Consider the following 13,883-nt stretch of genomic DNA (forward strand, 5'->3'; position numbering starts at 1 on the left):
CCTTTTTTCTTTTGAAAATCAGGCCTAGACTCTTTTTTAACCGTGAGGCTGGAGGTCCCTCTTTTCTGAACCTGTATGAATTTTATTTATTTTTTAATTGGGATGTGGACTCTTTTAAGGTGAGGCTGGAGGAGGGTTTTTTATGTGTCTGATGTCTTCGTATTTGTACATGTCCTTGTTTGGCATTTTTTTAATAGAACTGAGACATGGGAGTTGGGGACTCTTTCCCTTTATAATCTGGGGACACTTTTTGTACGTGAGGAAAGGAACACTATTTTTTTTCTACGGAACTGAGACGTGGTTGTTTGGGACTCTAGCTATGTATTATGTACATCCAATGGCTCAAAATTTCTGAATTACAGATCCGACGGTTAATTAGTTAGTTTTTCTAGGATTAACATGGAGGCTCATATGGTGCCTCCAATTAGTAAATAAAAGATTAACTGTCTTTTGCAAATTAATTTGAGCTCTCTGTTACTCAGTTCTATTTGGCCACTAGGCTGTGGGTGATATGGAGATGCAATTCTATGATTAACATCATACTTAGCAAGCATTTTACGAAAAGCATCATGAATAAAATGTGAACCACCATCAGTCATTAGGTATCTAGGGACTCCAAACCTCGGAAAAATAACCTCTTTAAGCATCTTAATAGAGGTGTTATGATCAGCACTTCTAGTTGTAATAGCTTCTACCCACTTAGTAACGTAATCAACAACAACTAAAATATGTGTATATCCATTAGAGGAAGGAAACGGTCCCATATAATCAAAGCCCCAAACATCAAATGGTTCAATAACAAGAGAATAATTTATAGGCATTTCTTGACGTCTACTAATATTACCAATTCTTTGACATTCATCGCAAGACAAGACAAACTTATGGGCATCCTTGAAGAGAGTAGGCCAATAAAAACCAGATTGCAATACCTTATGTGCAGTTCTATCTCCAGCGTGGTGACCTCCATATGCCTCGGAGTGACACTTGCGTAGGATCTGTTCTTGTTCATGCTCAGGTGCACAACGTCTAATAACACCATCTACTCCTTCTTTATAAAGGTGTGGGTCATCCCAGAAGTAATGTCTTAAATCATAGAAAAACTTTTTCTTTTGCTGGTATGTGAAACTAGGTGGTATAAATTTAGCAACAATGTAATTAGCATAATCAGCATACCATGGAGCAGTACGAGAAGCATTTACGACAGCTAATTGTTCATCAGGGAAGCTATCATCAATAGGTGGTGGGTCATCAAGAACATTTTCTAACCTAGACAAGTTGTCTGCAACGGGGTTCTCTCCTCCCTTTCTATCAATAATATGCAACTCAAATTCTTCTAGTAGGCGAACCCATCTAATAAGTCTAGGTTTAGCATCTTTCTTTTCCATAAGATATTTAATAGCAGCATGGTTAGTGTGAACAGTTACTTTAGAATCAACAATATAAGGTCTAAACTTATCACAAGCAAATACAACTGCTAAGAATTCTTTTTCAATAGTAGCATAATTTCTCTGGGCACTTTCTAGAGTTTTACTAGCATATTGAATAACATTTAGTTTCTTATCAACTCTTTGTCCTAGAATAGCACCTACAGCATAATCACTAGAATCACACATAATTTCAAAGGGTAAATTCTAATCAGGTGGCTGAACAATAGGTGCAGAAATCAAAGCTTTCTTAAGTATTTCAAAAGCTTCTACACAATCATCATCGAACACAAAAGGAATATCTTTTTGTAAGAGATTAGTCAGAGGCCTAGAAATTTTAGAGAAGTCCTTACTGAACCTCCTATAAAAGCCGGCATGACCAAGGAAACTTCTTATACCTTTAATGTCCTTGGGACACGGCATCTTTTCAATAGCATCAACTTTAGCTTTATCAACTTCAATACCTCTTTCAGAAATTTTATGCCCCAAGACAATACCTTCATTAACCATAAAGTGGCACTTCTTCCAATTCAAGACAAGACTAGTATCTTCGCATTTCTGTAAAACTCGATCAAGGTTGCTCAATCAATCATCAAAAGAAGATCCATAAACAGAGAAATCATCCATGAAAACCTCAACAATATTTTCACAAAAGTCAGAGAATATAGCCATCATGCATCTTTGAAAGGTAGCAGGTGCATTACATAAACCAAAAGGCATACATCTATAAGCAAAAGTACCGAAAGGGCAAGTAAAAGTGGTCTTTTCCTGATCCTCTGCTGACACAGGTATTTAAGAGAAACCAGAGTAACCATCTAGAAAGAAAAAATGTGTATGTTTAGATAATCTTTCTAGCATTTGATCAATAAAAGGCAGAGGGTAATGATCCTTTTTAGTAGCTTTATTTAATTTGCAGAAATCAATTACCATCCTGTAACCTCATCTCAAACCCTAGTTCATCTCTTGTATTCAATCTTCGTCTCAAAACCTCAGATTGGTACATGTGGGTTAATAGGAGTGTTGATTACATCACTACAAAAAAAAGACACATCCATGACATTATGGCAAGGAAAACTTTTTTTGTCATGGTTATCACACTTCTGTGACGCTAATTGTGACAAAAACACATATCATCATAGATGTGGTGGGCTACTACTTCTATGAAAACAATTGTGACAAAACTGGCTTTTCGTCTTGGGCCGGCCGAAGACGCACCTGCATGACATTCTTTGGGCCGTCCATGACGTAAAAAATCATGGAAGAAGTGAGGGCGAAGAAAATTTCAATGATTTCCCGGTTACGGTGGGTGGTCGGGGCCGAGTGATGCAGTGTGGTTTGCGCGTTTCTCTCATACGCGCGTGTACGTGAGGCACTCGTCGAGGCATTCTGATGACCAACAAGTGTAGGGGATCTATCATAGTCCTTTCGATAAGTAAGAGTGTCGAACCCAACGAGGAACAGAAGGAAACGACAAGCGGATTTCAGTAAGGTATTCTCTGCAAGCACTGAAATTTTCGGTAACAGATAGTTTTGTGATAAGGTAATTCGTAACGGGTAACAAGCAATGAAAGTAAATGAGGTGCAGCAAGATGGCCCAATCCTTTTTGTAGCAAAGGACAAGCCTGGACAAATTCTTATATAGAGAAAAGCGCTTCCGAGGACACATGGGAATTATCGTCAAGCTAGTTTTCATCACGCTCATATGATTCACGTTCGTTACTTTGATAATTTGATATGTGGGTGGACCGCTGCTTGGGTACTGCCCTTTCTTGGACAAGCATCCCACTTATGATTAACCCCTACTGCAAGCATCCGCAACTACAAAAGAAGTATTAAGGTAAACCTAACCATAGCATGAAACATATGGATCCAAATCAGCCCCTTACGAAGCAACGGATAAACTAGGGTTTAAGCTTCTGTCACTCTGGCAACCCATCATCTACTTATTACTTCCCAATGACTTCCTCTAGGCTCAAACAATGGTGAAGTGTCATATAGTCGACGTTTACAAAACACCACTAGAGGAGAGACAACATACATCTCATCAAAATATCGAACGAATACCAAATTCACATGACTACTTATAGCAAGACTTCTCCCATGTCCTCAAAAACAAACGTAACTACTCACAAATCATATTCATGTTCATAAGCAGAGGGGTATTAATATGCATTAAGGATCTAAACATATGATCTTCCACTGAATAAACCAAAACTAGCATCAACTACAAGGCATAATCAACACTACTAGTGACCCACAGGTACCAATCTGAGGTAGATGAACTAGGGTTTGAGAGGAGATGGTGGTCGTGAACATGTTGACGGAGATTGACCCCCTGCCGATGAGAGGATAGATGGTGATGACGATGGTGATGATTTCCCCCTCCCGGAGGGATGTTTCCCCGGCAAAACAGCTCCGCCGGAGCCCTAGATTGGTTCCGCCTCGTGGCGGCGGTGTTTCGTCCCGAAAGCTTGCTTATGATTTTTTCCAGGGTAAAAGACTTCATATAGCAGAAGATGGTCACCGGAAGCGTGCCAGGGGGCCCACGAGGTAGGGAGCGCGCCCAGGGGGGTAGGGCGAGGCCCCCACCCTTGTGGCCAGGGTGTGGGCCCCCTTTGGTACTTTCTTTGCCCAATATTTTTTATTAAATCCAAAAGTGACTTTCATGAAGTTTCAGGACTTTTGGAGTTGTGCAGAATAGGTATCTAATATTTGCACCTTTTCCAGCCCAGAATTCCAGCTGCCGGCATTCTCCCTCTTCATGTAAACCTTGTAAAATAAGAGAGAATAGGCATAAGTATTGTGACATAACGTGTAATAACAGCCCATAATGCAATAAATATTGATATAAAAGCATCATGCAAAATGGACGTATCACGTTCTCTTATTGAACCCAAGCGATTGCACTAGCTAGCTATGTACTGAACAAGAGCCATAAATCCCACTACTACGTACTGAGGCCGGTCTATCGATCCCTTCGCTGCTAACTGAACCCGAGCGATTCCTTCGGTGCTAAATGAACACGACCGATTCCTTCGCTACTATTACTGAACCCGATCGATACTTCTCGCTGCTCACTGAAGCGGATCAAGCCCTCGTGGTAGACGTAGCCATCCGGTGTGTTGGCTTGCCTCTCGATGAACAGTGCCCGTTGCTGTCGCGCGCGCAATACATGGAATAAGCCGAGACGTGTGGTCAGTCCAGCCAGTTGGTAGGATGTAGATGAACAGTTCCCAGTGGGGGTTGGATGAAGAAGAATCATGTTGTGTGTAGGCGGTTGCCGCTGGATGAACATGTCCCCTAGTAGTAGGCGGTTGCCACTGGATGAACAGGACCCTAAGGAGGCAGCCACACACCCAGCTGGTTGGGGTGGATGAACATGACCCTGTGGAGGATGGATGAATAGTAGCCGGTGGAGGCTGGAGGAAGTCGACGGTGCCTGAACAGTAGCCCATGGAGGCTGGAGCAAGGCAGTAGACGATGGATAAACTGTAGCCAGCGGAGTCCCGTTTTGCGGTATGCCACACCCCTTCCGATGAACAAGACCCCATTTCGACCATAGACGCTCCAGTATTTTTTATATTGTTTCACCAATAATTTTTATATTTTCCACAAATATTTTCTGTAAATTTTCAAGTCAATCAGAGAACTTTGATTTCTGCACAAAAACAACACCATGGCAATTCGGCGAAAACAGCGTCAGTCTGGGTTAGTTTCATTCAAATCATGCAAATTAGAGTCCAAAATATAGAATACTCTATGTGCTTCACTTATATCTTTTGAGCTAGGCAGTTGTTCTAGTGCTTCACTTATATCGTTTAGAACACGATGGTGGTTATATTCTATAGAAATAGTTGCACTCTCGTGCTTCACTTAAATCTTTTTTAGAGTCTAAAAAAATAGTAATGGCAATTTGCACGTGTTATAAGACTAGTCCGAGAAGGATATGGATTCAAGGGGGGTATAATAAAAACTTTCATGTAGATCACTATACATGAAACGTATGGTTTAATTATATTGATGTCTTACTATGAAAAACGTATTTGTTCCATGTATGAACTTTTAATGCTATATTATTCTTTGTGATCATATTTTCCTATTCATGTTTTATTTGACAATCAATATGTCATCTTGTTCAGTAGAATGATAGCACGCAAGGGAAAAAATTAATGGATTTCATTATGAGAATCTCACCTAATGTTCATAAGATAAACCCAAAACTTTGTTTTCATGCCCATCGCACCATTCTTTTATCCTTTCCCAACTCGCCGAACATCTCAACTAACATCCATTAGATTTGATTATAATATGTTATGAACTCCGCCATGTCATAATTTATAAGGTATTACGTTCTAAACACCAACATGTCATTTTTTTAATCATTTTTCTAACCCGTCAAATATTTTTGTGGCACCAAACATTTTTCTGTGACAGTACGAATCGTCTTAGAAAATGAATATGACTAGTGATGCCCAAAAGCGTCGCCAAAAATTGGGCCAGAACGCCACCAAAGTTGCCGAGGGAGCTGCCCCGGCAGGAAAACACCTGGTGACAGTTGCCGTCACGGAAAATGATCTTTTAGCGACGTTTCTTGTTTCGTCACCAGAGTTTTTGTCACTGAATAGACGAGATTTTGTAGTGAATCCGTACGCAAGTGTCATTCTGAGTAGACTTTCGCCATCAACGACTGGGTGTTCCTCAAAGCTAAGGTCGTACCTCCAACGCCTAGTGGCGACGCGAGCTAACACGAAACTACCCTTCAACTACTTTGGTCCCTTTCAGCTCATAAAAAGGTGTGCACCGTGGCGTACAGGCTTCGGTTGCCGGAGGCGAGCATCGTGCACCCAGGGTTCCACGTCTCCTAGCTTCGCAGCGTGCTGCCACCTTCAGAGGAATCCCTGGAAGAGTTACCCCATGAAGTGGTCCAAGACCAGAACTTGTTGAGATTCTTGGTATTCACCTACATCATCGTATTGATGTTGACATACCCGAAGTGCTAAGAGTAAATCCAACGGGGAGACCCATTTCATCCGCTGGCGTCCGTATAGGTCGGCGCCCACACAAAAGTTGGCCCGTCCGTTTGGCGTCCCTGGAAGAGTTATCCCATGAAGCGGTCCAAGAGCAGAACTTGTTGAGATTCTAGGTATTCAAATACATCATCGTGCTGATGTTGGCATACCGCAAGTGCTACATGGGAGGATTGCGAGGAGATCCATCACTACTTCCCTGTTGCTGCAGCTTGGGGTCAAGGTGCGTCACAAGAAGGGGTGAATGTTACAGCATCTTCCCCATCCACCTCGACGACCCAAGCCCAACCGGCACTGGCGGCCCAAGGAAGACTAGTGCGGGCAAGCAAGGGGAGTGACTGGTACCCGGCCCACAACAGGGTCACACGCTGATGAGGAAATAAAAGGTTGTTCCTCCAAAAAAAGATAAAAGGTTGCAGCAAGAGCAAGGAGGAAAGAAGAAAGTAGACGGCAATGACGATCGGCTCTCTATCTTTCTCGGACCCCCCTTCCTCTCTTAGAGCCCTAGCTACCTACCCCAAAATTACATGCAATTCGCCGAATCTTGAGTTTTCTTGTGAGTAACATTAGTATGAGAAAAAAAATAGCAATCTCGTTGATGATAAAGAGAATTCAAGAGTAAGTTTGGATGGATTAACAGTAGTGTATAGTGATTTTTTTAAAAGATGTGTATTCTCCGTTTAATTTAATGTATTCTGTAACAAATATGCTTAGGGATGAAAATGGAGTGGAAAGTTTTTGCTTTTCCGGAGGAAAAATGGAAACGGAGAGAAAATACGAAAACGAAAACGAAAATAAAATGGAATTGTTTATGCGGAATCGGAAACAAAAACAGAACAGTGTTTTCAAATGAACGGTATTCATCTACTATAGGCCTATGGTTGCTTTGAACCCAACTACTAAACAACACACAATGACATAATGAGCATAACAAATCATTTAAGGACCAACTTCTACTACCACACACGTACTCAGCTAGACCCCATACGAAATTGTCCATCACTACTACTACAATACTATCATATGTTGCTAACGCAACCATATAATTATTTTGTAGCTATATTAACAATTCATTAAACTTGTTTGTTTTGTGTTTGTATTTTGGGGGAGGTTAAGTTCTGGTCAACACATGTATTCGTATTCATTTTTGAGGTTTCTGTGTTCGTTTTCGCTTTTGTAAAAAAAATTGAAAACCAATGTGGTAGCTCCTAGTTTTGTCTGCTTCTACTCATTTCTAGTAAATCTCTTTCTTTTTGTGTGTTTTTAAACAAAGTTACGGAAATCAGATGCAACGGTATGTATTTGGTGCCATCCACCTAAGAGCATCTCCAACAGGTGCCAAAAAATCTCGCGCCCTAAAATAGTTTTAGCGCGCCACTTTAGCACTTTTAGTGCGCGGGACCCAACATTGCTTTAGCAGATACCCAAAAATACGCGCCCAAAAGAACACGCAGTGTAAAATGTGATGCGCGCATAATCCGGCGGCTCAAATTTGCAGCTTTTGATAGCGTTTTTCAACACGCGCCCAGCCTTTGTTGCGCCTCTGTTTTACATCATCTGCTGAAGCTGTGTCCAGCGCCTAAAAAACCCGAATTTTAGGATGCGGCCCAGTTTTTTGGCCACTGTTGAAGATGCTCTGACCCCCCTCCGCTCGGCTTTGATGAACGCCCCTCACCCTACTTTCTTAGATCTCCTATCTTAGCTCCGCCGCCGTCACGGGCCGCTGCCATGTCGCACGCTCTCAAATTTGCAAAGGCTGCGTACTTGCGCCCCCGCTTTCCTTATTACCAATAAATTGCCGGGGGGCTCCCTCTTCCTCGTCGAGTTCTCCCGCCGGCCGGTGGAAGAGCGGCTGTAAATCCGGCTAGTGGGTACTAGGTTCTCACGTAGCAAGGCAATGGAGCTGGTGGTCGGCGGTTCCCGAGCTACCATGGGGTCCCTCCTGTCAAAGCTTGGCAGGCTTCTCTCCGACGAGTACACCCTGATTAGGGGCGTCGAGGGTGACCTCCAATACATCAACGACGAGCTCGCCACCATGCAGTCCTTTCTCCGGGCCTACGATGGAAGCCACGGCGACCTGATGAAGGACTGGATGAAGCAGATCCGCGACATCACCTACGACATCGAGGACTGTATCGACGACTCCGGCAATCGCATCCGCGGCCTGCGCATCAGCATGCGCTGCTACTGCCTCGTCAATGGCGTCTACGAGATCTTCACTTGGTGGACTCGCCGCGACATCGCCTCGAAGCTGTCTCTCCTGAAGATGCGGGCGCAGCAGATCGGCGAGAGACGAGAAAGGTATGGCGTCTTCAATGCAGCGGAGTCTGGCGCAGGCGAAGTCCATGCCGGCAGCAAGGCCCCTGGGTTTGATGTTGCCGACAACCAGGCCCCTGGCCTGCTTCAGCTTGTCACCACAAGAGAACCCGTTGGAGTTGAGGATCTCATGAAGAAGCCCCACAAGCGGGTGACTTGCATTGTGGGGTTCGGAGGCGTGGGGAAGACCGCCATCGCCACCACCTTGTACAGGAACGCCGGGCAGGAGTTCGGCCATCGAGCCGTGGTGACGGTGTCTCAGAGCACCGACCTGGAGGCCATTCTCAGGAACATTAGGGATCAAGTCAAGCTGCTTACCAGCAATCACGAGCAGCAGGACAGGTCAGAGAAGAAGAACAGCTTCGTCACAGCAGCTGTCAAAGGCGTACTGGGTCAGGTCAGCCGAGGCTCGTCATCCGTCATGGCGGCCATATGCTGCAGACCCAGCAACGCCGATCAAGAACGTGAGATTGATATACTCAAGCAAGACATCGCGAAGCACCTGAACGGAAACCGGTAATTATCTTGTAGTTCTTGAAAGGCAGCATCATATACAGGTCTTTCATCTTCAAAATAGAGACGAATTGTTTTCATCTGATAAGTTAACAACACTCTAGAAAGTTCGTTTTTTCCTCTGTTTCCTTCTAATGCTTTGTTCCGTTACACCCCCCTCCCAAGGGGATTGGGGTGGATTGGAAAGGATTTTGATTTGTAGGAGATTTAATCCACCTCAATCCCTGCCAATCCCCTCCATTTTTCTGGCAAGCGAACAAGCCCTAAAGGTTGTATGCAAGTCTGTTTCGACAACGAACTTACAGTCAAACTGCAATCTCAGCAGAGTTATTCCATGTCAGCTAGAGAACCCCTCCTTACAGATTATTCATATTCAAGACAGGGGGTAAATGTTTTTATCTGATAAGTTAAACAACACTATAGAAAGTTTGGTTTTTCCATTGTTTCCTTCTATTGGTTGTATATATGCAAAGTCTGTTTCTACAACAAACTTACACTCAAAGGGTATTCTCAACAAAGTTAGTCCATGTTACTATGTTAGAGAACCCCTCCCTTGCGGATCTCTATTTAACTTTGTTTCGGTCCAAATAAGTTACAGTTACTGCTGGTTACTCAGTTCTTGCATCCACTTATTTTTTTTTCTTGGCAGGTACTTGGTCTTAATTGATGACGTATGGTCTCAGTCGTTGCTGGATACAATTATAAATGCACTTCCAAATGATGAGAATAGCATAATAATAGTTACTACACGGTTTCATGATGTTGCTACAACACAAAGAGAAGCCGACATTCGTTCAGTTCATGGTCTAGTGGAAGAGAAATCCAAGAACTTATTTATACAGGCCTACAATGAGTCCAAAGGAAGCAAAGGTGTTACTACACGGCTTCAAACTCCTACTCCAACAGCTAAGAGCAAAGAAGGTGATCTGTTTCATAATGTCTTTTTGCAGTTTTTGTACAAAATTTTATTCATAATGCTCATGTGTTCTGTGGCCCACAATCCTGCAGAGTCGTCTAAGAAAGCTGCCTCTGAAACTGAAGATAGCAAATATGGTCACAACCCTGCAGAATCATCTAAGCAAGCCGCCTCTGAGTCTGAAGGAAGAAAAGATGGTCACAAGAACCCTGCAGAGTCATCTAAGCAAGCCCCCTCTGAATCTGGTGGAAGCAAAAATGGTCACAGCCCTGCAGAGTCATCCAAGCAAGCCGCCTCTGAGTCTGATGGAAGCAAAAATGGTCACAACCCTGCAGAGTCATCCAAGCAAGCCGCCTCTGAATCTGAAGGAAGCAAAGATGATCCATTTCCAGAGCAAGTCTGGAAGATTTGTGGGGGGCTGCCATTGGCCATAATTACCATGGCTGGTCATGTGGCTTGCAACCCAGGCAAAGAGCATCAGTATTGGCAGAAAGTTTGCGAAGATATATTTCCAGAATCAAGGAAAGATGGTCCTGAAAACCTAACACAAGAGGAAGTCAGTAGGATTGTTAGCCATTGCTACAATGACATGCCCGCTGAAATCCAGACTTGCTCACTGTATTTGAGCATATTTCCCAAGGGCTGCAAAATCAGCAGGAAACGCTTGACAAGGCGATGGATAGCCGAAGGTATTGTCTGCGAGAAAGATGGGCTGGGTGTAGATGTTATTGCAGAGACATACTTCAATCATCTCATCAGGAGGAAGATCATCCAACCAGTGGAGCACAACGGCAATGGGAAGGTGAAGAAATGTGTAGTTCACGACATGGTTCTTGAGCTCATTGTGAGAAAGGCAAGTGAAGAGAATTTTATCACTGTGGTTGGTGGTAATTGGTTCATGCAGCCGCCTAGTAGCAAGGTGCGTCGGCTGTCCATACAAGACAGGGATTTCAAACATGCAAAGGATACAGAGAAGATGAACTTGTCCCATGTCAGGTCACTAACCATCTTCGGGAGCTTAAAGAAACAACTCTCTTCCCATTCGTTCAAGTTTGGAATTGTACAGGTCCTGGATCTTGAAGGCTGCAAGGATTTCAAACAGCACCATATAGTTGAGATATGTGAAATGCTTCTTCTCAAGTATCTCAGCCTTAGGAAAACTGACACCAAACAACTTCCTGATAACATTGGAAAGCTTAAGAACCTTGAGACGCTGGACATTCGGGAGACAGAAGTTTTCGAGTTACCCAAAGCTGTATGCCAGCTTCAATGGTTGGTAAACATACTTGGTGGGAATAAAACCACACGGAAGGCATTGAGGCTTCCTCGAAATCTGAAGAAGAAAATGAAGGCACTGCAGATACTGTCAGGGATTGAGATTGTTGAGGGGTCATCAGACCTTCGTCATTTGACCAAGCTTAGGAAGCTTGCCATCTACAAGCTCGAAACCATGTTGAGTTCTATGTGTTTAGAGGAGTTAAGGTCCTCTATCGAGTATCTAGGTGGCTGCTCTCTGCAAACCCTAATAATTGATGATGAGTCATCTGATTTTGTCAAATCAATGGATGGTTTGACATCCCCTCCAAGATTCCTTGTTTCCCTTGAGTTGTCTGGCAAGATGATTAAGCTCCCCAAGTGGATAAAAAAACTGAATGTTCTCAACAAGTTAACCCTTTCACTGACAGCTCTCCGGACAGATAACTTGAGGGACCTCAGTGAACTAGATGCATTGTTTTCTCTCACCTTCTGTTCTAGGGGTAAACAAGAGGACCAACAAACACTGGCCATTGTGGCTGAAAATAAGATGTTCTCTAAAGGGGTGATCACGGTGCTGGCTGGAGGATTCAAGAGTCTAAAGCTTCTGTGCCTCTCTGGTGCTCTATTACCTCTGCTGAGCTTTTCAAGTAAGGCTATGCCAGAGCTGGAAAGGCTTGAGATTCGGTACAGCATGCTGGAGGGCATTCTTGGTGTAAAATACCTTGCAAAGCTGGAAGAGTTTCATTTGACATCGGACAACAAAGACAATGAAGATATGATGACCAAGGAGATAGCAAGGGAGCTGGGTGTGTTGAGGAGAATTGACGGCAAGGGGCCCAGGGTAATCCTTCATCAGGGACCGCTTGGGATGAAGCCAAGTTCTGCATGAATCTTTGTAAGTTGAAAATGACGGCATCATCATCTATTTTCTACTCCCTCCGTTTCTAAATATAAGTCTCTTTGGAGATTTCAATATGGACTACATATGGATGTATATAGATGTATTTCAGAGTGTTGATTCACTCATTTTGCTCCTTATGTAGTCTATATTGGAATCTCCAAAAAGACTTATATTTAGGAATGGAGGTAGTAGTTCTTTTGAAAAGACTGCCCTGTTTGTGCATGCAAGTTGCTCAAATTAGGACGACGCTTTTTTGAAAGAAAAAATAGGAACACCATAAGAGTGATCAAATGGTACTTGTACTGTGCTTGTGTACGAGTCTACAAGATAATAAATTTAATGCTGCACAGCATGATCTTGTAGCTTCGTAAGACAATGGATTGTTGTTTGATTTGATTGTAGACGGCGATGTAAGTTTAATAGACAGTGTATTTGTGCTTCTGTGTGAAATAATAAATGTGATTGTAGACAGCATGATATTGTAAGTTTGTACGACAATGTAGTATTTGTTCTGTTTCGAAATAAGTAATACATTTGGTGGTAAGCAAGATGTTATAACTTTGTAAGGCCCAATGGGTTTGTATAGTTATCTATGATCACACAGGCGTCATTATGATGTAGTCTAGCTGCAGCATGCAGCAACTGGATTCTAACTTCTGTAGACTAGTATTGATGATTTGGAAGGGAATACCTCTATGTAGCTGGCAAAATAGCATGTACTGATCTTACTTTGTAAATGGTTAAAATGGCACACTGTTGTCTGATAAAATGAAGTGCCATCTTTGCAGAGTTTGGTGAGAGTTTGAGGAGCTGAAAAAGAAGAGGCATGCGTAAGTGCAGTGGTGAAGAAAGGAGGACAAGGGAGGCAGGAGACACACAAGAGGCCCAGCCACAGATAGTAGTGGCACAGCAAGCAGCGCGCGAAGCCAAAGTCTGGGCGAGTGTTTGTAGGTTCAGAGATCCGTCACAACTGGTTTCTTCCTCCTCTGGTATGTTTCACGCTACCAAACTTGCATGAATTTGGATGATGCTTCATTCTCAGTGTGCATCACAAGAGTGATCAGATACTATATTTACTGCTTTTGTGTGTGGAATAAATCTGATGATCAGCAGAGTGTAATTTATCCTTGTAATTTTTCTGTAAGACAATTACTGTTACGTGTGTTTGTTATATCTGAACATCTATCAGATTTGTATTTATTTTTTATGTTTAAAGCCCGAGTTATTTTTCAACACAGTTGTGATATCTATGATTCTGCAGTATTGCAGTGTGCAGTAGCAGCTGAATGTTAGCTTGTGTAGTCCATCTGTGTAGCTTGGCATTTCTTGATGTGCCTGTAACGTTGCCGGATGCAGAGTGGGTTTTTGTATTAGTTTGTTTTTCTTTCATTGTAAGTATTTAGCTCAATGGCCAGCTAAAAAAGAACTCTGAACTGAAGCCAAAACACTCTGAGGAGAGAAGAGTAGTACAGGCGTACATGGAAAAGGATAAATAAATAACACAATGAGAAACAATACGGTAGATGCCT

General features: G+C 42.9%; 1 protein-coding gene across 1 annotated transcript; it reads left to right on the forward strand.

Annotated features, from left to right (window-relative positions):
- Positions 1-8,348: 8,348 nt before the first annotated feature.
- On the forward strand, positions 8,349-13,479 carry LOC119339758 (disease resistance protein Pik-2-like). Its single transcript, XM_037611691.1, has 4 exons — positions 8,349-9,283; positions 9,930-10,201; positions 10,289-12,348; positions 13,143-13,479. The coding sequence occupies exons 1-3, from the start codon at positions 8,349-8,351 to the stop codon at positions 12,340-12,342; spliced, it is 3,261 nt and encodes a 1,086-aa protein (XP_037467588.1). The 3' UTR covers positions 12,343-12,348; positions 13,143-13,479.
- The last annotated feature ends 404 nt before the right edge of the window (positions 13,480-13,883 follow it).

This window comes from Triticum dicoccoides, chromosome 7B (assembly GCF_002162155.2).
Source record: "Triticum dicoccoides isolate Atlit2015 ecotype Zavitan chromosome 7B, WEW_v2.0, whole genome shotgun sequence".
In the NCBI taxonomy this organism is placed as follows: Eukaryota; Viridiplantae; Streptophyta; class Magnoliopsida; order Poales; family Poaceae; genus Triticum; species Triticum dicoccoides.

Excerpts from the sequence above, each read along its gene's own strand:
- LOC119339758 (XM_037611691.1), top strand. The coding sequence starts at position 8,349 with ATGGAGCTGGTGGTCGGCGGTTCCCGAGCTACCATGGGGTCCCTCCTG. Across the intron at positions 9,284-9,929 it reads AAGCACCTGAACGGAAACCG|GTACTTGGTCTTAATTGATG; the intron begins GTAATTATCTTG and ends TTTTCTTGGCAG. Across the intron at positions 10,202-10,288 it reads AACAGCTAAGAGCAAAGAAG|AGTCGTCTAAGAAAGCTGCC; the intron begins GTGATCTGTTTC and ends ACAATCCTGCAG.